Source organism: Mastomys coucha, unplaced genomic scaffold (genome assembly GCF_008632895.1).
Source record: "Mastomys coucha isolate ucsf_1 unplaced genomic scaffold, UCSF_Mcou_1 pScaffold6, whole genome shotgun sequence".
NCBI classification, from domain to species: Eukaryota; Metazoa; Chordata; class Mammalia; order Rodentia; family Muridae; genus Mastomys; species Mastomys coucha.
The window spans coordinates 22,704,422-22,731,462 of NW_022196912.1; the positions used below are offsets into that span (position 1 = coordinate 22,704,422).

A 27,041-nucleotide genomic window follows, 5' to 3' on the forward strand; every position below is an offset into this window, starting at 1 on the left:
AAAAAAAAAAAAAAAAAAAGTTCAGGAAAGAGCATTATGGTTTCTGTCCCTGGGGAAAAACGCTTAAATTCAATCCATGTTTTTATTCTTTGAATACATACAAATTAAAAAAGTGTTCTCACCAAAAGATGTCAGAAAAGTGAAGATATGTCATCAACCTGCTCATATTAGTAACACATAAACCAGTGAAAGATTCATCCCCAAAACATAGAAAGAAACCTACAAATTACCAAGATAAGAAGCAGATCACCAGAAGGAAAAACAAGCAAGAGCTTTAAACAGAAAAAAGGCAATGCACATGTCCCACAAACCGAAAACTGGGAGGCCCGACTGCTTTCACGTCTACTAATTAAAACCTGGAAAGCGCAAATTAAGGTCACAATGAAATACTGTTTAAATCTAGCAGGGTAGCAACTATTTCCATGCCAAACAAGAGGCAGTTGGGAGGAACAGGGCCTAGTCCACGGCTAAGGGGAGCATGCAGTGCTAACGGCTGCATCCCCGAAGAGCTCAGGTGTGGCAGCCATGCTTTCTCAACCCCAGGGCCATGTCTGCACGTATGCACAACAGTGTAATAATAAAAACCAGGATGCAGCAAAAATAAGCAGCATCTATAGAATCAGTCACATATCCCATGGAACACTGAGAGACGAAAGAGCAGATAATGGAGACAAAGTGCTGCTTACTGATATGGCTGCGAGTGGCAGAAAAGATCAGAAAACCAAAGGAATCTTGAATACACAATCCTAGGCTCACAGCCTTAGCATGGGGAGAGAGAAGCAGGCACACAGCTGGGAGGCAGGAAACAGCTCCATTCCAGGCCCCCTTGTACTACACAGATGCACTTCAGACACTTTGATAGGAACATATTGATACAGATATTTAACAGTTAAATACGTTTCAATGAGTGAAAGTGAAGAAATATTTTAAACTGGATTTAAAAAACATAATCTTACCAGGATAAGAATGATTTTGTTTATTTGAAGATATTTCTGAAAGCGTATCCAGGGAATCTGATAGCCTGTGAATAAAACAGAGCACACCACATTAGGAGGAGCTGGTCTTCCAGGTAAAGTGGACTCTCACGGACGCTTTCACATCAGCTGCATTTGTTTTCCCACTTCTTCATTCAACAAGCACCTGTTGGGTAGCCACATGACCCAGGGAAGAGCTTTACTCTAGCATGGGAGACAGGCAAAATACAGATGGAGTAGGTCCTCACTACCAAGGACAGGTAGGCTGGAAAATTCAGTTCATTTGAAACAGAGGCCTGACTTCTGACATTTATTTGCTTGGTGGCTTTTGTGGAGCTGGGAATTGAACCCTGGGCCGTGGCATATGATAGGCAAGTACCCTGCCACTAAGTTGCATCCATGGCCCTGTTGTTGTTGTTGTTGTTGCTGTTGTTGTTGTTGTTGTTCAGTGCTAGGAATTGGACCCATGATAACTTCTGACTTTGCCTTAAAATTTTATCTTCAAAGGTAAAACTAAAAAATAATGGAGAAAAGTTTATTTTATACCAGGTTTAACAAATATAAGATTAAAATTATGAAAATATCTCCAATTCTATTACTGTAAAAAAGAGGCTATCTGAGTTTTTGCATGTGTATAATTTTCTTGGTAATATAATCCAAGGCCCTCTATGCTGGACTCTACCCACACTGCAAAGGTCACCTTCCCAGCGAGTATCTCGTCATTTTTTTTTTTTATATTCAAATCACTATTTTTAAAAAGCCAGGTCCTGAAAGCCTCATTTTTCTTCAGCTATTTACTGACCTAAATCTGCAAGACCTTCATCTGCCAAACACTTCTCCCGGTACACTTTATTTCCATCAAAAAAACCCACAGCCCCTGGAGTGTGTTCAGCATCATTTTTACAGAGCACATAACACATGACAATTGAGGAGGGGTAAATGGACACAGCCTATAGCCTGGTAGGCAGCAGATACTGGGACAGCTGAGAGGCACCTACTTCCGTAAGTGAACGGTTCATTAGAAATAGTTCCAACAGCAACAAAATAAGAATGGGATGTTTCTGAGGACCAGTTAGGCAGTGAGTGAGTTTCCTTAGACTGTCTTTAAAGAATATTTGCTGATGCTAATAACCAAGACAATTTAGTAAATGCAAATTGTATAATGACAGATAGATCAGGAAGTCTATTCAAACAGAGGAAGTCATGTGGGTGGATCCTGGGACAAGCATACATTTTTAAAATGTCAAGGGGAGAAATCAAAAGCCTGTCTCTGAAGTGAAGCAGTAGGGGTCACAGTGTGACTAGTCACCAAGAGTCTTCCACAGGCTCTAGTGTAAAATCTTCCCATCTTGAAGACCAGTGGGGCCTTTAAAGAGCTCCAAACTGGCTTGCATTAGGAATGCCTTAAAATCGGAGACCATGTCTGTTTTGTTTGCTCATAGAATGCCTAGCACAGCACAAAGTGCGAAAAGACACTTAATAGTATTTGATGATGATGAATGAGACAATCAGAAGATGACAGGAAGACAGCTGGATGGAGACTGGTTCATTTCAACAGAGCCCTGTTTCTTTTAAGAGTGGGGGTTGCTTTCAAATGCACTACCTTGGAGAAGACCAAATAGAAGGCAAAAGAAGCAGAGTGAGGCCATGTGTGCTCTATAAACACAGCAGTGAAAATATAAGACTACAGGCAAAATGTGACTTCCAAAGTCAAGGCAGAGAAAAGGTTGCTGTGGTGTGAAAAGCACAGAACTGGCAACAGGGCCCACTGGGACCCACTGTGCCTGATATATGCCCAATCCTGCACTCTGGGTAACTGGATGTGAGGCAAACCCCAGTCCTCCTGACTGGGAGACAAATCAAATTAATGCAAGGTAATGTTAATCATCTGCCAGACATGGGTCCAGAGGAGACTCACAGAAGCCTGGTAACTACTACAAGGTTACAGCAAAGAGATCACTTCTGACTCCAGAGAGCTGGGATCCAACTCCCTACTGCAGTGTACAGCTGGCATTAGCTGCCGGGGTCTGATGTTCCTCCTCTGTGGAACAGGGGCAGTTACAGGGCCTGCCCAATGAGATGCTCTAAGTCACTGATCCAGGGACAACTCTGAGGCAGTGCCAACAATGGTACGTGCTATCAGCTGAAAGCATAAGCCTAGGAAAGCCAGGCCAAGCTCAGCTCTTCCGTTTCCCAGAGATGCAGCTTCAGCTCTGCTACTTTTTCTCTGGAACACTATTTTCCCACCTGTAAGATGGGAATAAACAGTAGTTCATGGCTCCTTGGGTCTGCAGAGGGCAATGGTGAATTCCACTTGGGTGCTCAGGACAGAGCCTACCATTCAACGCTCACTCAGAGTTGATGAGACCTGGGGTTGTTTTCCAACTCACCTGGCCAGGGACTTAATAGAATCAAGTGGAAGGACACTTAGGGAAGACACCTTATGAGCTACAAGGTACTATATGCTGAAGGCTTCACTGCTGTAAAGAACAATGTGTCAAGAACACTGAAAATGAAGAGAACACCAAAGGATAAGTAAGAAAAAGAAAAAACTGAGGGAGAATATGATTTTAAAAAAAAAAAAAACTTCAATTTGCCCAGAAACCATCAGCGTCCAGCTAAATGAGGACTGGTAGGGACTCCCAGGCCACCAACAGGATTCTAGTCTCATGAGCATGACTACACCACACACATTGTTATCTTGCCCAGAGATTATAATCCCCTTTTCTAGCCTCTGAAAAACAGAACCAGTTTCTCCTAGCTCCACATTCCAATGGAATGTCATGAGGGCCTATGTTTTGGATAAGCTTGCTTTTAAAACCTAGAGTGAGGTGACACATAAGTATATTGCCTTACCATGAAACATTCAGGAGGTTTGTTACATATAAATCCCTGAGACTTCACTTCCCCCCAGAGAGCTACTGCCTATCTATTTTTGAAAACTAAGGAAATCAGAGGAAAAAGCCATTTTGGTTCCATTAGGTTTGTAGGAGAGTGAATGGGTGCCTGCTGGCAGGAAATTTAATGTAGTTAGGATGTGACTGAAGCAATCAGAGAGCATTTTTACTTTTGTTTGCATGACGGATTAAGCTTGCTCCGCGCTGTTCTTAGCTGCTAACGCCACTTCTAATGGCCTACACATACTCATAGGGTTTGCAAATGAGGAAGAAAGGAGGTTTTTAAAATTGCAAATCCTCAGCAAGGCAAATTTAGCTTCCCATGAGCCTTCCCTCCAAGGAAGGTGGCCAGTTAACCCGTTGAAGGAACACATGTGCTTATCTTCCAGATGGAATCAGGGACCCGTGTGCCACAGGGAACTGCAGAGTTTCTGTAAATAGATGCATATTCCAGTTTCTCCTCACCTCTGGACCCTGGATGGGGGCGCAAATATTCCATATCTCGGAGAGCAACTAAAATACTGCACACCTCCAACCGAACCATCATTCTTCCCGTGGGGTTTCTCCAGCTCTATGCCGTACCAATGCCCTAAAACATGAATATTGCATTTTAAAGGCATCTGCGCTTCATTCACAACCACTATGTGGTAATACTAACCCAAAGTAAGGATGGCTCAGTGTTTTCAAAAATGACTGAGATGATGGAAGACCATCATGATCATTAAGCTCTCAGATGATAAAATTATAAAATAAAACTTGAAAATTTGAAAAGCGAGAGAAACATTTTAGTGGCATAATTGCAGAGCAGCACATTAAGGGAGGAAAAATAAAACTCGCAAACTCAGGTTTGCAGGGAATTAGCCACCATGCAAGGAGAGCGCCACCAAAAAATATATCTTGAGACTATAATGCAAAAGAAACTGCCCTTGACTCTAACATAGCGTGCTTCAGCGAGAGCAGCACGGATGCTATTGAGAGGCGTGAATCCTCAGGTGGACAGCTCTCTTCAGCTGGCCTTCCCCATAGTAGAACATCACAAACACCCATTAAATAATTAAACAAGGGCAGATATAACACGGGAGACACAGGGATGCTGCTCCATCTTCTAAGTAAATGAAAAGACATAGGTTTGCTAATAGGAGAACTTGTCTTAAAAGACTGTCTACAGGGTGTCACTGTCTTAAAAGCTGTGACAAAGCCAAGTCCCTGGAGAGACTAAAACCAAAGCAACAGGGCTGCACTTACAGTAGCATGAGCTAGGTGGACATACTCTAATGCAGGGACTCATGGGGTTTCCATGATCAGCTAAGCAGGCCTCACAGTTCACATGCTTGTAGTCTGAGCTTACAGCACATTTGGTCTTTTACAATCAACAGCAAGAATGGGTGTGTGGATACCAACCAATTTACTACAAATTAGGAAATACAAAATATTCCTTCTTTCAGATTACTAGCTCAGAGTCAGTTTCAATTATAGGAACCTTAAAAGCTGACTTAGAATATACTCTCATTTTGTTTTGGTTTTTGTTTTATTTGGTTGATTGGCCAGTTAGTTGGTTGGTTTATGTTACACATGACCCCATTCTAGATACTTATACTGTGGTTAAAAAGACTCAAGTACAGCCAGTGTCTTTTATATTTGTGTGGCCCTACTATGTCATATAAGCAGCATTTACAAGCCTCTTTGCCTAACCACACTAATTCCTTAAAAACAGACTATGAGCTTCTGACTTGCCTAAACCAGATGAGTCTGGTTAGAATGATCTCAGAGTACCATAGTCGCAATTTTCCAGGTCTCACTTCCTTCTGTGTTTGGTAGGCATTTCCATGTAATTTTCTTAATTAAAAGTCCCATTGTAATTGGCTACATCTCTGCCATGTGTTTACTATATGACTCTTGAAAATGCGTGACAAACATACATACATACATACATACATACATATCCCGTCATAATAGTTGTGAAGAGAGCCTAGCAGAGAGCTATGCTATGTATTAACTATCTAGTGTGAGATGTAAGAAAGGCCCAAGCAAGGCTTGAATTCTAACATAGCTCAAATAAAGTACCGACTTAATCAAAGAGAGAGCATGCTGGAGACATATGCCTGATTCTCATGCTTCTGCCTCATACATAGCAGTAGCATTCCTGGTGAACTGGCAAAGTCTCTGTCTAGTGGGGTGGCAGCCATGCCAAGCCACAAGCTCAGAGCAAAGGAGACTAAACCTTTAAAGGTTCAGGCTCATCTTGAACATAGGCTCCTGGGCGTGCAGGTGCCGCCTGGCCCTCTCTGCACCAGCAAGCACTGGGGCTTGAGAACCAGGGCAGAAAGGGCTGCTCTTCCGCCTCCTGCTACTGTTGTGAGTAGTGCAGTCCCTCTGACACAGGATTGTTATGGCTTTGGTCAGATGACACTGTGGCAGGCTAATCTGTTGGTTTGCAGATAGAATAAGATCTCAGCTCCTTCATGGGTCCTGACAGACACTAAGCTACAAACTTTTCTCTTTCAATCTCATAGATAACCTTTCCTCAAATCCTGCAATGCCACCATGTGTTAATATGGCATATTGCTACTTAAAACACAGATAAGGATCCATGCAACTGGCTTCTAATTTGTGGACATACACAGAAAGATAATATTTACCTTTTAAAAATATTATTTCTATTCATATGTACGTGTATAAAACTGTGTGAGTTTATGTACACTGGGTATGCAGATGCCCATGGAGGCCAGAGGTTATCCAATCCCCTGAATCTGCAGTTACAGGTAGTTGTGAACCACCTGATGCAGTCGCTGGGAACCGAACCTAGATCTTCTGCAAGAGTAGTCAGTGCTCTTAACCTCCGAGCCATCTCTCCAGCACCAATCTTTACTCTAGGAAACAGTACTAGTGGGATGGATATCTAAGTCCACAGACATGCATTGTTTTAGATCCTGGGGCACACTTTTACATTTTCTTTGCTTTTCCCTCTAAGCCATCCTGATTTAAAAAAAAAAAAAAAAAAAAAAAAAAAAAAAAAAAAAAAAAAAAAAAACCCAAGATGGTCCAGCTATCTGCTCAACTTCAGGATTATCCTGGAGGGTGGGAGAGGTGACTATCCTAAAATACTTTCCAGGCATTTAGCACACTCTGCAGTCAGAATAAACCAGGGAAGTCAAAACTAATTTTAATATTAGATAAATGTTCAACACAGCTGGCAAAAGAATTCCATGGACACAGTCCATCTATTATAGACAGTTGTATCACTTGCCACAGTCTCTGCCTCTGCCAACAGCCACAAGAACCAGGAAGGGAGAACTTCCCTAGGACTAAGTCCCATCTGCCGTTTAAGTTTTAAACCTTTTGTACAAAATTCATGCTGAACCAAGACTATTCGGGGGAGTTACCTGGAGCAAAGTTTGTTGTCCCAAAGAACTTAATGGTCCCCACTCTCTGGCCTACCACCAGCACCCTTTCTCCAAGGCGGAGCGCTCCCTCACGGTGAGTGTTATTTGGTGCAGATGTTGCTGAAGATTTCAAACCTGTTCAAGTGGTGGGTGGGAAGTATGGGAAGGGAAGGGAAAGAGGAAAGAAAACAAAGGGAGGAGAAACTCAAAAAAGCACATTAGTTTTTAAAACTCACTCCACGCATTCTAACTAGTCTGGTTAGTTGGACATTTCGTTATATATTCGTCACGGCTGTGAGAGCCTCACTCAGAAGGCCAAGGCACTCAAGGCAAAAAAGGTTCCCTGAGAACAATCACTGCCATGAGAACAGCACAGACCTTGTTCCTAGAAAAGAATCAGTTCCACTAAGACAGCCAGGGACACGCTCTGCTCCAACAGAGTGGTCCCTTAACCTGAGCCCAGCGAGCTCAGCCTCCTGGCACGGGTATGGATTCACTTGGTGAAAGCGGATATAGACAATGCAGGAAGAGCATGGGAAGCCAAGTGGTAGTCAGCTGTGGCCAGTGGGCCAATCCCTAGTCATGTGAAGCACAGAGCTGCTGTATTCACCCTGATTCCATGTAGGACATGCAGGAATGTAATTCCAGGTGAAACCACTATAGGCTGAGCGGTCCAAACAAGACAATCCAAAATGTACAGCTTTCTAAAGCCCAAATGCCCACAGCAGAGATGCTCAGATTCATATTCAGATTAGAATGTGCCATCTCTCAAGACTTCAGAGTTTAAAGGGTTTCAGATTTCAGAGCTTCTGGCTAGAGATGATCAAACAGTAGATTGTACGAATATTTCAAAATTCCAAACTGGCCTGATTCAAAACATTTCTGACCCCAATCATGTCAGTAAGAATGTCCAACTTATGGCGGGTCCTGACTACCCCAACTTCAGCTTAATTCACGACTACCCCTAAAATGCCCACTATCTGGTATCTGGCCTCTAAGCAATACTACCTCAAAAGATGTTCAAATCCAGAAGGCTGAATCCTGGGCCCTGTCCTATTGGTACTGAGTAGCGACCAAACAGCTACCATCTGGGAAGGCCTCAAGAACTCTAGGTAAAGGCCTGGGAGAAGTCAACTGTGGGAAGGGAAGACTGAAAACACAGGAGCAAAGTTGAGCCTGTGGAAGCAGAGGCGCAGACCAATAGGACCACCGAGAAACCCAGACCTAGTTAACCACAGCACTGCAGCTTACTGTGCTTTCCATAAAAGGTGCAGTGATGGGTAAGGCCTGGCCTGAGAGCTAACCAAGGCAGACGATCACAGCTCACAGGTGCCACGCCTACACTGACACCCAGGCCTGCCCACTGCTCCTGCAAGTTCAACAATGGGAGCCAGTGAGCCAGGCCCAGAGTGAAGGCCTCTTCCACACCTGTCCATCCTCTTGGCCCTCTCTTTCTCATTCCAGTTACTGTCCCTTCCACTCTTGTCTGGACTCTGCCATTCACTCTCCAATGCAAAAGGCTCTCTTCTGGGGCTCTAAACATGGACAGTCCAATCCCAGCCCACAGCTACACACACTTCCCATTCTCTACCTTTCCCTGGGAAAAGTCTTTTTTCCCCATTCTGATTATCACTTTCATACCCACTATAATTTATGTCAACACAATCCTCAACTAAATAAAAAGGAAAAATGGTAAGTACATAGGCACACTATGCTTGTTCCAGAGAAAAGGGGAGAAAGGAGGCCATTCTAAACTTGTATATAAAGTCTAAAATCCAGTAAAGGTCAAAAGTCCAAATTCCAAATACAAAAGTATTTAAAATGCAATAAAGTAAGAATAGGGCAGCCAGCCGCGTCACTGTCTCCAGCTCTCTGCTCCTCAGGTAGCAGAAGAGAAACTGGCCAGGAGAGGCTTGGGAGAACAACTGTTGCACAGGAGAAACCCCAGGCCCAACCTCCAGGCTCCCCACTTTCCAGATCCCCACTTCTGACTTTACCCTATTAGGGTGACTGCTGAGGGTCTGGGGACAAGGTAAACAATGTCACCACCTAGGAGAAAGCCTGGGCATGTGCTTTCACATGTCACACATCCTGAGGAGCAGTGGCCTTGGAGACCATGAAGGCCACAAATCACTGTCCCTTGGAGGACCCCTGTGCCTCTTCTACACAGCTTCAAATGACTTCAGTACCAGCAGGGCAGAGATGCTTTTCCAACGTGACAATGACAATGAGATGCAAAAACTACCAACTAGATGACAGTAAACTCTCAAATCCAACTGCAGAGCCAGGAGTCCTGACTGCAGGCCGGGAGGCAGGGACGCAGCATGGAGTTCAGTGTGACTGGAGCACAGGGTAAAGGGTAAAGGGCACCTACATGGTGTCACTCAAAGAGCAAGACAGCTCAATCTGCCTGGGGTGAAGGGAGAAGAGGGGGAGGGGAGGGGGGAGGGGAAGGGGAGGGGCAAGGAAAGGGAACGGGGAGGGGGAGGGGAAAGGGCTCCTTCTACACGTTAAAAAGAGCAAATCCACTTACAAACAAACCAAGATAAAAAACACCAAGAAAGCCTGGTTGAAAAAGCCATAGATACCAGCACTGGCTCTGGGCGGGAGAGAGGGGCTTTTGCTCAGAGTCTTCTTGCCACTGCTGTTGGTGGTCAGCTTCTTTGGGTAGCTCTGCTTGTGGTCCAGGGAGGACGTGGAGGAGGAGCTGCTGATGGACCCAGGCTGGGTAGCTGACAAGGGAGCAGGAGAGAATCACAATTTAAAGGGTGTTTTTAAAAAGAGAGAACAAATAAACAAAACAGAAAAAAGAAAAGGACTAATAAGATGTTTTCTGGGGAAATTTTTCTGAAACGCTTCATTTAGCTTCCTCAATTGTGGATTATCTAGTGTCAAATTAAATGCCTGATTTATCCAAATGCATGGCTGTTTACACACATAATAGATCACTGTTTACAAAAGCAGAAAATTTTAAGGATTCACAGTAACGTATCTTATATAGGGGGTGTCACCCTACCAATTAATGCTAACCTAATACACACACACACACACACATTCCACTCTTATGGGAAACTGTAATAGAATCCCTTCATATACACACACATGTAAATGCATGCACACACGCTACTAACATCTTAAGGTGACAACATTTTAACCTTGAATCATTCTGTAGTCAGCCTGAAGGTGAGCAAGACTACACACTGAAAGTCTGGCCACGCCTCCTGCACTAGGCCAATAGTTCTTTATACATCAGTATTTTTAAAGGATTTTTTCCAAAAGTAGTTTTAGTATGGTGATTTTCCCAGCTTTAACCAAATCATATAAGCCCATTTGCACTGTGTTATCTGGAATCCCACCAGTGGATGTAGCTTTAAGAACAGGAAGTGATGGTTACATTACCATCATTTTCTGCTACAGTTTTCAGTTCTTCACTCGGAGGCAATGACAGTGTGGATTCAGAAGCATTCTCTTTTTTAGATGTCATCGACCCTGGTGAATAAACACAAAGACGATTTCAGCGAAAGCCGATGTTGGTTAGTTTTCAGACAAGGTCTCACTATGTACCCCTGGCTGTCCTGGAACTCACTCTGTAGGCCAGACTGGCCTCAAACTCACAGAGATCTGCCTGCCTCTGCCTCCTGAGTGCTGGCATTAATAGCGTGCACCACCACTTATCTGCTTGGAAAAACATGATGAATATATTCTCACAGATAGGAGTATTTAAGATAGTGAAAAGGAGCTAGACACACTGCTCAGAGACACCTCACCTGCCAAGCATATACCAGTCCTGCTTAGCATCCAGCACAGCAAAGCTAAGGAAAAAGAAAGATGTGTTCACAGTGCATCTAAGAACTCCAGCTTTGCCCATGCTACAGATCTCTAAAATATCTGCAGCGTAGTATGTACAATTAATAGGCTTGCTCAGAACTGTGTCACACAGTTAGGGAGTGGCAAACCTGTCACAGCTGAGATGTGGCTGAGTAGGACTCGGAAACAACTTACATGACACTGTTTCCTACCATAACCAATTCCCGCAACAACCCTATCTGGGCAAAAAAGAAGCTTGTGAATAATGGTTGTTTGCTAAGACCTGCATATCAACCAAATCCACTTATTTAAAGAAAGTGCCTGGGAGCTTCCCAGCTTTTCGTGTGCTGTCAGCAGCCATTCCCAGTCACCTCACAAAGCATTCTGAGTGAAAAAAAACTCTACATAAGACTTTGCTGCAAATGGAAACAAAACATAGTTTGTGTGTGCCCTTTGAGAGGACCTTTGAGTTTAGTGTGGCCAAAGATCTCTGTTATCTAAGCACCAATGAAGGGGGGGGGGGACAGAAATTCTGCAAAGAAGAACCAATGACTCATCAAGATGCGCTCTGAGTTGGGGCTTGACTGGGGCAAAGCAGGAAGTGAGTGGGGATGCTGGAAAGTCAGGAAAATCTCACAAGACGACATAGTCTGTAGGTAGCCTGGCTCCTCCAGAACTCTGGGAGGCAAGCAGGACACACTGGTAGCAGACACCTCAGGGGTGGCAGAACCTGGTGAGCACTTGCCTAGTAATGCCAGGCTCTGAGATCAAGCCTAGTTCTGTAGACGAGGAGGCTGGGAGAGGGAGAGACAGGAGAAGGAGCTGCACGGTTCCCAGATAGGGAACAGATGGAACGTCCTATGGAGACGTTCTTGTCCTGGATTTGAAAGGGAAGACAGGTGTGGACAGAATTCCAGTGATGTGACATTTCTTTAGCAGCCACAGCTAAAGAGAGGATGAGGGAAGGATGGACGGATGGACGCTGCGGTAGTTACTCCAGGGGTCAAAGGGTGTGTGAGACATCATGGCAGCTGTGGCATGAGAAAGTCTGCAGAGTATAGCTTTCAGTTATTTTATTTTTCAGTCCTAGAATTCCATTTGGCCCTTTCCTTTGAACTGTGATCAAAACAACTGAACATGAAGTTTTAAGAATGATATAAAGATCTTTTTGTTATCTGCCCAGCTTCCCCCAAATCAGCATTTCACAAAACTCTACAATAATATCCAAACAGGAAACATGCATTACTCTCATCCACTGATGTGACTCCAATCACCTTAGGTTTAACTGATGTGTGTGTATGTGTGTGCATGTGCATCTGCATGTATGTGTGTGCATGCACACAAATGTGTATGCATTCAGACACATAAACACAGCAAGAGAGCTTACCTGAATTTTCATGAACAGCATGACTGTGATATATTCTTTATTTTGGTTTGGGTTGGGGTTTATTGAGGGGTGGGGGTCTCATTAAGTAGCCCCGGGTATGGAGTATCTTAGAACAGATCTAACAAATAGGCCAAAAATGTCTACAGAAATAAAAACTTTACAATCATATTAAGATATTTTAAATTATCCAAACAGAAAATTGTTCCAAACAAACACATAATTAAAGATGGCTAAAACAAAACTGAAGAAAAGAACTCAAATGGGCTGCAGCCATAATGGAAGTAACTGAGATGGAGACAACTCCATGCTTTTACTTGGTTGAAAGGAGCTGGGACTAGCCACCCAGACGCTGCAAGCCAGAGCTACCAGTCACCATGCCCCTACGGTGGCCGTCAAGGACAGTCACAAGGACCATGATACTTCACAGAGAATGCAGATGAGTCCAACCACAACCCCCAGTTTGATCCAATAGTTTCTCTTCCTGAGCAAGAAATTAAAACGCTGGGGGGAGATGACGAGGGACTTTTTAAGATGTGTGCAAAGCTGTTCCAGTATGCTTCAGACAACGACCTCCCAGAATGGAAGGAGCGAGGCACTGGAGATGGCAAGCATAAGGAGAAAGGGACCATCCGCCATCTTCTCATGAGGAAGGACAAAACTTTGAAGATATGCTCCAACCTCCATATAACACTGATGATGGAGCTGGTGCCGAATGCTGGCAGTGACAGAGCCTGGGTCTGGGATACCCACGCCGACTTTGCCGACAAGTGCCCAAAACTGAGCTGCTTGTCATCTGCTTCCTAAATGCTGACAAAGCACAAAAGTTCAAAGTTTGAAGAATGCAGGAAAGAAACTGAAGAGAAAGAAAAGAAAGGGTCAGGCAAAAATGATAATGCTGAAAAGGTGGCTGAGAAGCTGGGAGCCCTTTCAGTGAGGGAGGCCAGAGATGAGGCTGAAGAAATCTGAGGACAAGCAATGAATCACTCTCTTTTTCCTTTCCTTTTCTTTTTAAAAATTTGCCCTAAACTTTAAGGTTTGTTTATATTCTGTTTTGTTTTTATAAGGGACCTGATAAAGAACTGAATTCCTAAAAAAAATAAAATAAAATAACCCTCATGTAAAAGAAAAATGGCGATAATGAGGTCGCTTCTTTTCAAATTAAATGTAATGTCTGCTTAGAAGTCAACAGATTTTTTTTTAAAGAAACTTTTGAGAACTTATCTTAAAATATGTAAGGAAGTGTGTGACCTTTAGGGGCCCCAGAGAAAGGAGAGAATCTTTAAGAAGAAATTGTGATGCATTCCTCTCTGCTGAATATCACATCAAGATAATTATGAAGTAAAACCATAGGTAGTCTAGCAACAGTAGAGAAAGACAAACTCAGGGTCTGGGTGCCACCCTTCTAGATGGTAGAAACCTTTCTGTTCCAGCTGCCAATATTTACTGAATACCTATTTTGTGCTATGAGCTTCTGTAAATACAAAATCACAAATTACTCTCACAATCTATTTAAAGTTTAGAATTTGACTGAGAGAACAGAAGAGCTACACAAATAAAGCAATCAGTGGACAACATAACAATCGGGCTGTGCAGGATAAAATACACATCCGAAGTTGGAGAACAAAGAGGTTAAAAGAGTTGGATTCGTAGGCAGGATCTGTATGGAGTGAGGACCTGGAAGGACGGCCCACAGCCGCCCACAGCCGCCCACAGCCGCAGAGAGACAGAGGGAGAGTGGGCATGTGCGTGCAGTAGGGCAGGGGAACAGTAGGGCAGAACTAACCACAGGAGTGGAAAGAAGCCCCTCTGAGCAACCGCACGGTGCAGAAGAGGCGAGGCACAGGAAGCAAGTTGTGTTTCACAAAGACTCACTGGAAGCATAAAATCCAGCCCCGAGCCTGGCGTTTGGAGCACAGAAAGTGGGAAAGGAAGAAGCCATTGTCAGAGACTTAAGTCACATTCATAACAGAGGCCCAGACCACAAAGGCTTCAGATTGGTGGACTTCGGAGTGAAGCAGTCCCACACACAGCTTGAAGTGTGGTTTAGGAGCTGCTGATCTCCCCAGAGTGACCTACCGGAATTGACTTTGGATGTGACGTGGGCTACATCAACCTTCTGGGAGCGGGCGTGCAGGGTGGCTCTTGTGGAAGGAGTGTGGGTGGTGTTTTTCCTCCCGTCTTTTACTTTACTTATCTTTGAAAGGGGTGCAAAAATACCTGAGGGGAGAGACAGAACCATAGTTAGTGTGAAGCAAGTGAAAGCACATTCAAATTCAAGGCTAATGCTGCTAGCACAGGCTCAGTCAGTGCCTACCACACATCTTGTGATGAGACATGGCATTTGCCCTCAGTGGGTGCACAATCCAGTGGCCAAGACTAAATACACTATGATTTAGGAGCCATATAAGAGATACATAATTACCATGGAGTTAAGTTCAGGGGATAGGAAGTGTTACTATTTGCTGTTCTAAGTGACTGAGAAGAATAGTTACTACATAGTATAAGCCATGCTTCCTCCTGTCTGCTTAGGGTTTGTATCCTCCCAACATTGAAGAGCTCTTCAAATCCCTGACTCATTTCCCTTCTGTACTGCACACCATTTAGAGACAAATTCAAATGCTCTTGTCTGCATTTCCCTACTATAACTAATTATAGTCCCTTACACACAATACAGACACAATAAATCTTTTCCACTGTAAAAAATAATCTTCCCCAAAGGCTTAGCCCTCAATTCCTGACAAGCAGAAACAATACAGTGTGTGTTGAGGAAGGGGTGTATACAGAGGCAGGGGACTGCCTATCTACAGCAGCTGGGAGCATAAAACCCCACTGAGAAAGTTTATGGAGGCAATAAAATATCCAGTTTGAGTAAGAACACACAGACATTGAAAAGAGTGAATACAGACCATAAATACCAAGATTATCTCTCTCCCACGCTTAAAAAGAAAATAAAGTCATAATATGTACATTGCCCTAAGTGTTTACAACCTAACAAGTACGCATCATACTAAACGTGATCTGGTAAAGCAGGGTGGGAAGACCTGTACCTTTACAAAAGGGAGCACTCTGTTCCCATCAGAGCACAGCCAGCCACACACTTTCCTGAAAACCTTCAAAATGCTTTTCTCTTTTGGACTCTGCATGACTTTGCCTTGATTTTCCTGGTTTTTTGTTTGTTTGCTTTGTTTTGTTTTTAATACATCTTTAAACTTATTTATAACCTCACTGACATGTGGTTGTTTCTGATGATGATGAGGAGGAGGAAGAAGATCACAATTAGATCTGCCAAGGTTTAAAGCAGTGGTTCTCAACCTTTCTAATGCCGCAACCCTTTAATACAATTCCTCATGTTGTGGTGATGCCCAACCATAAAATTATTTTCATTGCTACTTTTACCTCTTAACTGTAATTTTCTAATGCTATGGATTATGATATAAATATTTTTGGAGCTAGAGGTTTGCCAATGGGTTGCAGCCCACAGGTTGAGAACTGCTGGTTTAAAAAAAGAAATATTCTGCTCCAGATATATGAGTTTCTAGACTTTCTAGAGCTTAGAAATTCCCACCTAATCCTCCTTATGGAATGAGTTATAAAGAAATGAACTTAGATGCAAGAGTACACACATTTATAAAAGGAATAAAAACTTAAATCACACACTGGACATACATAGTGGGAGACTTGAAGAGCCTTCTCTCACCAATAGATAGGCCATTGAAACAGAAACTAAACAGAAATAATGAAACTAATACACGTTATGAATCAAATGGACTTAACATACTTCGACATAATATTTCATCCAAACATAAAAGAATGTACTTTCTTCTCAGCACCTCAGGGAACCTTCTCCAAAACTGACCATATACTTGGTCACAAAGCAATTCTTAAGAAGATTGAAATACCCCTGGTATCCTATCAGATCACCATGATTTAAGCTAGACTTCAACAACAGAAACAACAGAAAACCTACAAATTCATGGGAATTGAATACCTGTCTCCTCAATGGCCACTGGGTCAAAGGAGAAATAAATAAAAAATTAAAGGCTTTCAAAGGTTCAATGAGAATGTAGGCACAGCATGCCCAAACTTACTGGACAGGATGAAAGCAGTCCTAAGAGGAAAGTTCACAGCACTAAGTCCCTTCATTAAGAAATCGGAGAGATCTCATACTAGCAGCTAAATGGCCCACCTGAAATCTCTAGAACAAAAAGAAGCAAGAAGAGCAGACAACAGGAAATAGTCCATCTCAGGGCTGATGTCAATAAATCAGAAACAAAGAGAACTATAAAGAAACAACAAAACAAAGAGATGGTTCATTGAGAAAATCAACAAGATAGACAACCATTAGCTAAACTAACTAAAAGGCAGAGAGACACCATCCAAACTAACAAAATCAGAAATGGCAAGGGGGATATAACAACGATATAACAGCAGTGAATCATTAGGTCTTACTTTAAAAGCCTAAACTACACAAATTGGAAAATCTAAATTGAATGGACAATTTTCTAGACAGATTCTACTTGCCAAAGTTAAATCAAGACAAGGTAAACAATCTAAACAGTCCTATAACCCCTAAGAAAATAGAAGCAGTTATTAAAAATCTCCCAATCAAAAAAAGCCCAGGGCCAGATAGTTTACTGAAGAATTCTGCCAGACTTTCAAAGAAGACCTAATACCAATACTCTTCAAACTATCTCACAAAATAGAAATAGAACAACCATTGCCAAACTCATTCTGTGAGGCCATAGTCACACTGATAACTAACCCACAAAGATTCAACAAAGAAAGAGAATTTCAGACCAATTTCCCTATGAAAATTAATGCAAAAATACTCGATAAAATACTCGAAAACCAAATCCAAGAACACATCAAAGACATCATCCACCATGATCAAGTAGGCATCATCCCAGGGATACAGAAGTGGTTCAATATATGAAAAGCTATCAACATAATTTACCATATAAAAAAACTGAAAGAAAAAAAACCCACATGATCATCTCACTAGATGCTGAAAAGTTGTTTTTACAAAATCCAACACTCCTTCATGATAAAAGTCTTGGAGAGAGCAGGGATACGGGGACATACATAAACACAATAAAAGCAATACAGAGCAAGAAAACAGCCAACATCAAATTGGCTCTCCACTTAAAGCATTTCCACTAAAATCAGGGATAAAACAAGGCTGTCCACTCTCTCCATAGCTCTTCAATATAATACTTGAAGTTCTAACTAGAGCAATAAGACACTAAAGGAAATCAGAAGAGGTCAAAGTGTCACTATTTATAGATGATATAATAGTGTGTATAGTGATCCCAAAAACTCTACCAGAGAACCCCTACAACTAATGAACACCTTCTGCAAAGTGGCTGGATACAAAATTAACAACAACAAAAAAATCAGTAGCCCTCTTTTATATTGGAAACAACCCAGATGTCCCTCAAGCAAAGAATGGATAAAGAAAACATGGTTCACTTACACAATGAAATACTACTCAGCTACTAAAAACAAGGACATCATGAAATTTGTAGGCAAATGAATGGAACTAGAAAATATTATCCTGAGTGAGGTAGCCCATACTCAAAAGGACATGCATAATATATACTCACTTATAAGTGGATATTAGCTCTAAAGTACAGGATACCCACACTATAATCCACAGACCCAAAAGGGCTAAATAACAAGGAGGGCTCAAATGAGGATGCTTGGATCTCACTCAGAAAGGAAAATAAAATAGTCATCAGAAGTGAATAGAGGGAGGAAACTGGGTGGGAGAGAGGATGAGGGGGAATAGAAGGTCGGATGGGATCAGGTGTAGGGAGAGCCAGAGAAAGAGCCAGCAGGGTAAATGGAAATTGGAGAGGGAGCATCTCTGAAATGTTCCAGAGACCTGGGATAGAAGACGTTCCAGGGAGTATATGAGAGTGACTCTAGCTGAGACTCCACACAGTGGGGGATATGGAGCCTGAAGTGGTCATCTCCTATAGTCAGGCAAGACTCCAAATAGAGGGATAAGTCCATCAGCACACCCATGAAACCTTGACCCCAAATTTGTCCTGCCTAAAAGAAGTATAGGGACAAGGATGAAGCAGAGACAGGAATGGCCAACCAATGACTGGCCCAACTTGAGACCTATCCCATGGGCTAGAACCAATCTCTACTGATGATACTCTGTTATACATGCAGACAGGAACGTAGCATAACTGTCCTCTGAGAGGCTCCACCCAGCAGCTGATGGAAACAGATGCAAAGACCCAGAGCCAAACATTAGACAGAGCTTGGGAAGTCTTATGGAAGAGTTATGGGAAGGATTGAGGGACTGGGAGGGGATAGGAACTCCATAAGAAGACCAACAGAGTCAACTAACCTGGACCCTTGGGGGCTCCCAGAGATTGAACTGAGACACCATATCTTAGAGAACCTGACCTAAGGTTGAACTCTTGAGTACCAGTTTCCAGGTCACTTCCCAACAAACCTGCACCTCCAGGTTACAAGCCTGTCCCTGGTACTTCACTTTCTAACAACCACCAATCAGGAGGAAAGCAGAAGTTGAGTATATGGTTTGGCTCCCAGCACCAGCCAATTATTTTAAAGGTCAACAAAATTCTATAGGGGCCCCCTAATCAGCTATGTGCCAGGCTAGAAACCTCCCTCACTTGTTTGCCATTTCCTACAAAACCTCATCCCACTGAGAGCTTGGGGCTTCATCCCCCATCCTTCTGCGTCAGCAACTGAGGTGTAGCCCAAGCTTGAGCTTGAATAAAAACCCTAGTCCAAATATAATGGAATCGGTTCCTTGGTAGTCTTTTGGGGTTCTCAAAATTGGCACATCAGAACTACCAACCAAAGAGCATATATGGGTTGGACCGAGGCCACCCCACACATATGTAGCAGAAGAGTAGCTTAGTCTTCATGAGGTTCTCCCAACAACTGGAGCAGAGGCTGTCTCTGACTCTATTGCCTGCCTGTGGATCCTGTTCCCCTAACTGGGCTGCCTTGTCTGGCCTCAGTCATAGAGGGTGTACCTAGTCCTGCAGTGACTTTATATGCCAGGGTGGATTGGTACCCAGCAGTAGACCTCCCCCTTCTCAGAGGAAAAGGGGAGGGAGAGATGGAGAGGGACTATGTGAGGAGGGACTGGAGGAAAGGGGCACTGAGATCAGAGTATAAAGTGGATAAATAAATACATGAATTTAAAAATGAAAGAAACTTACACAGGCTATGTGGTTATACTTGTGTAAGAAAAAGACAGATTGCAAGAGACAAAACAAGTATGTCTAGCTTATCAAAATGTACTGATTTCTTACTACTATGTTAGAGGGATACACCTAGGAGGAAAAAAAACTAGAAACAAATGTAACTGTCTGGCAACAAGACAAATGAAGTTGATCCATCCATGAGCTGCAGCCAGCGCGTCTGTCAGCCCAGACTGGTTCCTGAGTGCTACATTTCTCCTATCCGGACCTACGGTAAAATGTAATCTAGAAATCAAACACACTGAGAAATCAGCACAGTCAATCATAACACAGAACAGCTAACAAGGTGTTATCAGCAATGACTGCTAAAGGCTGTGGTGCTTGCCAGGATGTCTCATGGTGTTGAACTATAATGTAGCCTGAGGTTGACCATAGGGAACTAGATACAGTGAGGAAGCCCACTGTGGTCCATCAACAAGCAGGAGAATGGAGACATGAAGTGATACATGAAATACAATCAAGAAAATTAAAACCCAGGCCAGTAAGAGGGATCAGTGGATAAGACCCCACAAAGCCTGACAACCTGAGTTCAATCCCTGGAAAACACATAACTGAAGAAGAAAAAACTGTGATGGTTTCTGTAAGTTTGGCCCTCAAGTGGCATTATTAGAGGGTGTGGCCCTGTTGGAGTAGGTATGTCACTGTGGGTGTGAGCTTTAAGATCCTCATCCTAGCTCCTTGAAAGTCAGTCTTCTCTTAGCAGCCTTCAGATGAAGATGTAGAACTCTCAGCTCTGCCTGCACCATGCCTGCCTGGATGCTGCCATGCTCCCACTTTGATGATTATGGACTGAACCTCTGACCATGTAAGTCAACCCCAATTAAATGTTGTCCTTATAAGAGTTGCCTTGGTCATGGTGTCTGCTCACAGCAGTAAAACCCTAACTAAGACAAGAACCAACTGCCACAAGTTGCCCTCTGAAGCCTACACATGCCCTGGCACACTGAAGCCCACAGACATGTGTGCAATATGCACACACACACACTACACAAATGTTAAAAAGAGAAAAACTCATTATTATTACATTATACAATTACACCTTGGGAAACTGTGTGAGGATATAGGCTTTCAAGGCAAAGCACTTATAATTAAAACATACATATGAGACTAGAGTACAAACTGTATTTCTCAGTTATTTGATTAGTGTGAGTAATATCATGATAATGCTCAATAACTGATCTGTTTATGTAACCCATCATGGCCTCAAACTAGCTATATATCCATGGATGGATTTAAATTTCTGACCCTCCTACATCCACTTCCTCCTGGGATTGCAGGTGTGTACTACCTCATCTATTTCATGTGGTGCTGGGAATGAAACCTAGGCCTCAAGCACACTCAGCACACACTCTACTGAGGATACGTCCCTGGCCCAAGGTCCTATTCTTCCTCTCTTTCTCCCTTCTCTCTTTCTCTTTTTCTTTCTCTCTCTCTCTTTTTTGTTTTTGTTTGTTTTTGGATTTTTGGGAAAGGGTTTTACTGTGTAAGCCCAGCTGTCCTAGAACTTTCTCTGTAGGCCAGGATGGCCTTGAACTCACAGAAATCTGCCTGCCTCTGACTGCTGAGTGCTGAGATTAAAGGTGTGCACCACCATCACCTTCCTTCTCTTCTTTTTTTTTTTAAATATTTATTTATTTTATGTATATGAGTACACTGTAGCTGTATTCAGACACACCAGAAGAGGGCATCAGATCCCATTATAGATCGTTGAGAGCCACCATGTGGTTGCTGGAAATTGAACTCAGGACCTCTAGAAGAGCAGTCAGTGCTCTTAACCCCTGAGCCACCTCTCCAGCCCCTTCCTTCTCTTCTTAATTTGAGGGGAAATGTGTTTTTTCCTTCATAATCTCTAACATTTCCATAGAGAAATATATTAGTTTCAAGGGATAATCAAATATTTAATTCTAATGGCTTAAAAGAATTACATTATACACAATTCCTTATTTGCATAGATTTTTCTTCAATTATTATTATTATTATTATTATTATTATTATTATTATTATCATTAATCAAACATTTGGGTAATCTATGACTACATTTAAGATATGGCTGGATGCACAATCCACAGCAAGCAAAGTGAGAGCAGTGACCCTTGCTGCCTGGTAACCCAGCATACCCACTGGCTTTCCCCAGAGGCTGACACACAATTGTGAGGTTGGCCAAAAAGAAGCCCACAGTTATTCTCTATTAAAAGAAAAAGCAGTAAGTTCTCAGATAAATGTGGCTCGTTTAATGTGCTTAATCCCATTAAAACGTCAGCAATGAATAAAACTGGAATAAGTTCTAAGAGAGATTTATGTCTTAAAGGAGAAAAATGGAAAGAAGACAGACCTGGAACTCCTAAGCAGCAATCCGAGACGCTCAAGCAAGCAACTGATAAACTACGGGATGCATCCTGGCCACTGCCAGGCTCTGTGGTTGCCCTGGCACAGAGCTGTGTCTGTCTGAACACTTGTCTGTGGCTGCTCGTTCACTGTAATGGTGGAGCTGGGCAGTCACATCAGAGACCATGAGGGACTCCACACACGGGAGTCACTATCTGGCCTTTACAGTAAAAGTTAGCCAGGTTCTACCTTAGATAGCACAGCCTTCAGCATACTAAGGGGACGGGACGGGTGCTACAGTCTCCCATTCCGTACCCCAAACTCCATGTGAAGTGAGGTAGAAAGAAGCAGAGGGTTCTCATTTTACTCCTGTGAGTCCTCTCAGAATGCTACAGAAGAGTGTGCTCCACCAACACTAGTAAGGAAACTAAGAAAGAAACTGACGGCCAGAGCAAGAACACCAAATCTTTCCCTTCACAGAACAAAGTCAATAGGTGTCTAAAACTGGGGGAAAAAAATCAAGAATGAGCCATATACATTGATTATTAATATCAGAAGACCCAGCTTGGGGATTTCTAAAAAGGTCCGGACCTCCAAAGAGTCAGGGAAGTGTCAAGAGAGGAGGGGAGACTTGCTTTTGAACAAGCCTTCAATATATCAAGATAGACACGTGAATTTACTTTTGTAACTATTGGAAAACTTAAAAATAATAGTGTCCACAAGTATTAACTCAATTATTAAATGGCTACAACTTAAAGAATAGTATTGCCAAACCTAACAAGCTAATCACAGTCACCCTGAGGTGAGCCACAGCACTTACACAAACTCAAGGCACATGACAGAATCAGAGGAAAGGTGGAGAGGAGAGGAGAGAGAACCGCCCGAGAAGAAACTAATTTGATGTCTTCTGATCTGCCAGGGGATCTCCAACTCCCCTGCCCTCTACCTCAGGCACCTTAGCAAGGCCTTAACTCAGTACACCAAGCTTACTCAGCAAGAAGGGCAACCTTACGTTTTAAACAACCCAACACATGACCGGGACATCCCAACCTACCTCCAAGTATTTAGAGGGCCCAGGGGCAGCTCCCCCACCCCTACTCTGCTTTATAGCATTTGCCTCTCCTTGGAGCCATGAGAGTCAATGAACCCATGAGACTCGGCTGACAATTTCACTTCCTTGCATAAACTGGCTGACACCTGCCCTGTGTGTAACTAGAAGCCTTTGAGCCTATCCTTACTGAGCTTGGCAGCTGCCAAAAATAGCTACTAGAGAATTCAAACCAAAGCCTTGATACTGCTCCACTAGCCAGCAAGCTCCAAACGGGTTTCATAATATATACAGAAAAACATAAACATTGCCAAAGGAATAAAATATATAATTTATAATTAGTTCTTAAATTATATAGCTACCAAGAACAGTTATATTATTATATCTATCAAAATATGAAAATAATTCAGTAAGGAAAAAGCCTTTAGCTGTATATAAAATGTCACAAAACACTATGAGTGAAGTTCACAGCCAAATACCAATTTGACAAATATATGTATTTTAAATTCTTAGCAGTTTTTAAACAGTAATATTTTAGTTTTAAATAGGCAACTATGAATAGATAAGAGCCAAAACATACACACATACTGAGTGTGTGTGTGTGTGTGTGTGTGTGTGTGTGTGTGTGTGTGTGAAAGGGTTGGGAGGGAGAGAGGGAGAGAGACAGGCTGCTTCATACATGAAGCACAACAAATCACTTGAAATAATATTGTGTGGAGCTGGAAAGGCTTAGTTGGTGAAATGCTTGCTGTACAAACATAACCTGAGTGTTGCTCCTAGCTCCCACTAACATGTCTGAAAGCTTATGCCTCTAATCACAGCATTAGCAGAGACAGACAAGTCTCTGAGACTTGTTGGTTAGCCACTGTCACCAGAGCAGTGAGAGACCCTGCTGCCAAAAACAAAATAGATGGTTCCTGAGAACACCACCAAAGGTTGAGCTCTATCCAACACACCCATGTGTGTACACATGCATACACTAGCATGTATCATATACACACACATATATATACAAAAAATAAAATTTAAAAATTCCTATCATACTACAATCTGAGAAAAAGAAATCAAAAAACAAGATTTTACCCATCAAATTGGAAAAATTAAAAGGAGCCATTAAAATCACATTTTCACTGGTCTGCTTCCTGATCTAGGCCAGATCAGTGACCAGATACCCTACCACACCATGTAGCCTGCCTGTCTCTCAGGAGGTCTGCAATAACCAGTGACACAGAAGGTCTACCCTAACTAGGGGCACAGTCATTCTGGCATCCATCCATAACTGGGGCAGATCCTACCCCTGGAGCCTAGAGCCTGCCTGTCTCCCAGGAGTTTTGCCCTGGCCAGGAACACAGGAGGTCTACCCTAACAAGGAAAACAGGAGGCTAGCTCTAACCAGAGACATAGGAGGTCCCCCGCCTAACAAGAAACAGCACTGATTGCCTCCCAGGAGACCAGCTCTGACCCATGTCATAGAGCTTTAACTGCCTACAAGGAGGCCAGCTCCAGTCAGAGGCACCAAGGCCAGTTAACAACAGAAATAACCAGATGGAGAGAGGCAAGCAAAAGAACATAAACAACAGAACCCAGTGCAATTTGGCTACATCAGAACCCAGTCCTCCCACCACAGCAAGCCCTGGATCCCCTAACACTCCTGAAAAGCAAGATTCTGACCTAAAATCCCATCTCATGAAGATGATAGAGGCCTTTAAGGAGGATATAAAGAACTCTCTTAAAGAAATACAGGAAAACACAGGCAAGCATAGAATCCCTTAAAGAATACAGGAAAATACAATCAAGCAGGTGAAGGAATTGAACAAAACAGTCTGAAACCTAAAAATAGAAATAGAAATAAACACACACATACACACACAAACACACACACACACACACATATACAAATAAAGGCAACCCTGGAGATGAGTAACTTAGGAAAGAGATCAAGAACTACAGATGTAAGCATTACCAACAGAATACAAGAGATAGAAAATACCATAGAAGATATTGATGCATAGGTCAAAGAAAATACAAAGTGCAAAAAACTCCTAACCCAAAATATCCAGGAAATTCAGGACACAATGAAAACATGAAACCTAAGAATAATAGGAACAGAAAAGGTAAAATTTTCCAACTCAAACCCTAGAAAACATCTTCAACAAAATCATAGAAGAAAACTTCTCCAACCTAAAAAGAGTGGCCATAAATGTACAAGAAGCCTACAGAACACCCAATAGATTGGACCAGCAAAGAAAGTCCTCTCATCACATAATAATCAAAACACTAAATGCACAGAACAAAGAAAATATCAAAAGCTGTAACAAAAAAGGCCAAGTAACATATAAAGGCAGACCTATCAGAATTATACCAGACTTCTGAACAGAAGATTCTGGACAGATGTCATCCAGACCCTAAGAAAACACAAATGACAGCCCAGGCTACTATACCCAACAAAATGCTCAATCACAATAGATGAAGAAACCAAGCTATTCCATGATAAAACAATATCTATAAATATATATAAAGTGAAAAAATATATACAGAACATTTTACCCCAAAACAAGAGAATATACCTTCTTCTCAGCACCTCATTGAACCTTCTTCAAAACTGACCATATAATTGGGCATAACACAAGACTCAATAGATAACAAGAAGACTGAAATAATCCCATCCATTCTATCAGATCATCAGGGACTAGGGCAAGATTTCATGGAAACTGAACAACTCTCTCCTCAATAATAACTTGGTCAAGGAAAAACTAAAGAAAGGAATTAAAGACTTCCTAGAATTCAATGAAAACAAAGACACAGCATAACCAAACCTATGGGACACAATGAAAGTAGTATCAACTGGAAAATGGATAGCACTAAGTACCTTCATAAAGAAATTAGAGAGATCCCATACAAGCAACTTAACAGCATACTTGAAAGCTCTAAAAAAGAAAGAAGAAAACACACCAAGAGGAGTAGACAGCAAGAAATAGTCAAACTCAGGTCTGAAATAAACCACTTAGAAATAAAGAAAATGATACAAAGAATCAACAAAACCAACAGCTGGTTCTCTCAGAAAATCAGCAAGATAGACAAACCATTAACCAAACTAACTAAATGGAACAGAGACAGTATCCAAATTAACAAAATCAGAAGTGAAAAGGGAGACATAACAACAGAAACTGAGGAAATCCAAAATACTCACCAGATCTTACTACAAAAGCCTATACTCAACAAAACTGGAAAATCTAGATGAAATGGATGATTTTCTAGACAGATACCAGATATCAAAGTTAAATAAAGATCAGGTAAACTAACTAAACAGTCCCATAACCCCTAAGGAAATAGAAATAGTCATTAAAAACCTCCCAACCAAAAAAAAAAAGAGTCAAGGGCCAGATGGTTTTAGTACAGAATTCGACTAGACCTTCAAAGAAGAACTAATAACAATACTCCCCAAACTATTCTAAAAACTATAAACAGAAAGAACACTAATTCATTCTATGAAACTACACTTATTCTGATATCTAGTTAGATCAATTAAACAACAAAAGGAATTCAAAGAGATACAAATTTGAAAGGAAGAAGTCAAAGTATCACTAGTTGCAGATGATATGATAGTGTACATAAGTGACCCCAAAATTCCACCAGAGAACTCCTACAGTTGATAAACAACTTCAGCAAAGTGGCAGGATATAAAACTAACTCAAACAAATCAGTAGCCTTCCTTTATACAAATGATAAGCAGGCTGAGAAAGAAATTAAAGAAACAACACCTTTCACAATAGCCACAAGTGAAATATCTTGGTGTAACTGTTACCAAGCAAGTGAAAAATCTGTATGACAAGAATTTCAAATCCCTGAAGAAAGAAATTGAAGAAGACCTCAGATGATAGGAAGATCTCCTATGTTCAAGGATTGGTAGGATTAACATAGTGAAAATGGCCAACTTAACCAAAAGCAATCTATAGATTAAATGCAATCC

At 42.1% G+C, this 27,041-nt stretch overlaps 1 protein-coding gene and 1 pseudogene across 8 annotated transcripts in view; one reads left to right on the top strand and one right to left on the bottom strand.

Moving 5' to 3' along the window:
- Positions 1–27,041, bottom strand: part of Clip4 (CAP-Gly domain containing linker protein family member 4) — a 96,687-nt gene that overhangs the window by 18,364 nt on the left and 51,282 nt on the right. For 7 of the 8 annotated variants that reach the window (XM_031355514.1, XM_031355511.1, XM_031355512.1 and 4 more), the window contains 6 exons: positions 14,525–14,665; positions 10,654–10,743; positions 9,843–9,986; positions 7,255–7,389; positions 4,337–4,460; positions 957–1,021 (listed from right to left, as the gene is read on the bottom strand). In XM_031355514.1, coding sequence (XP_031211374.1) covers positions 957–1,021; positions 4,337–4,460; positions 7,255–7,389; positions 9,843–9,986; positions 10,654–10,743; positions 14,525–14,665 — 699 coding nt within the window. Of the gene's footprint in view, positions 1–956; positions 1,022–1,270; positions 1,488–4,336; positions 4,461–7,254; positions 7,390–9,842; positions 9,987–10,653; positions 10,744–14,524; positions 14,666–27,041 lie in introns of those variants that run through there. The other variant, XM_031355519.1, reaches the window with a different exon arrangement.
- On the top strand, positions 10,782–13,615 carry LOC116080382 (annotated as a pseudogene).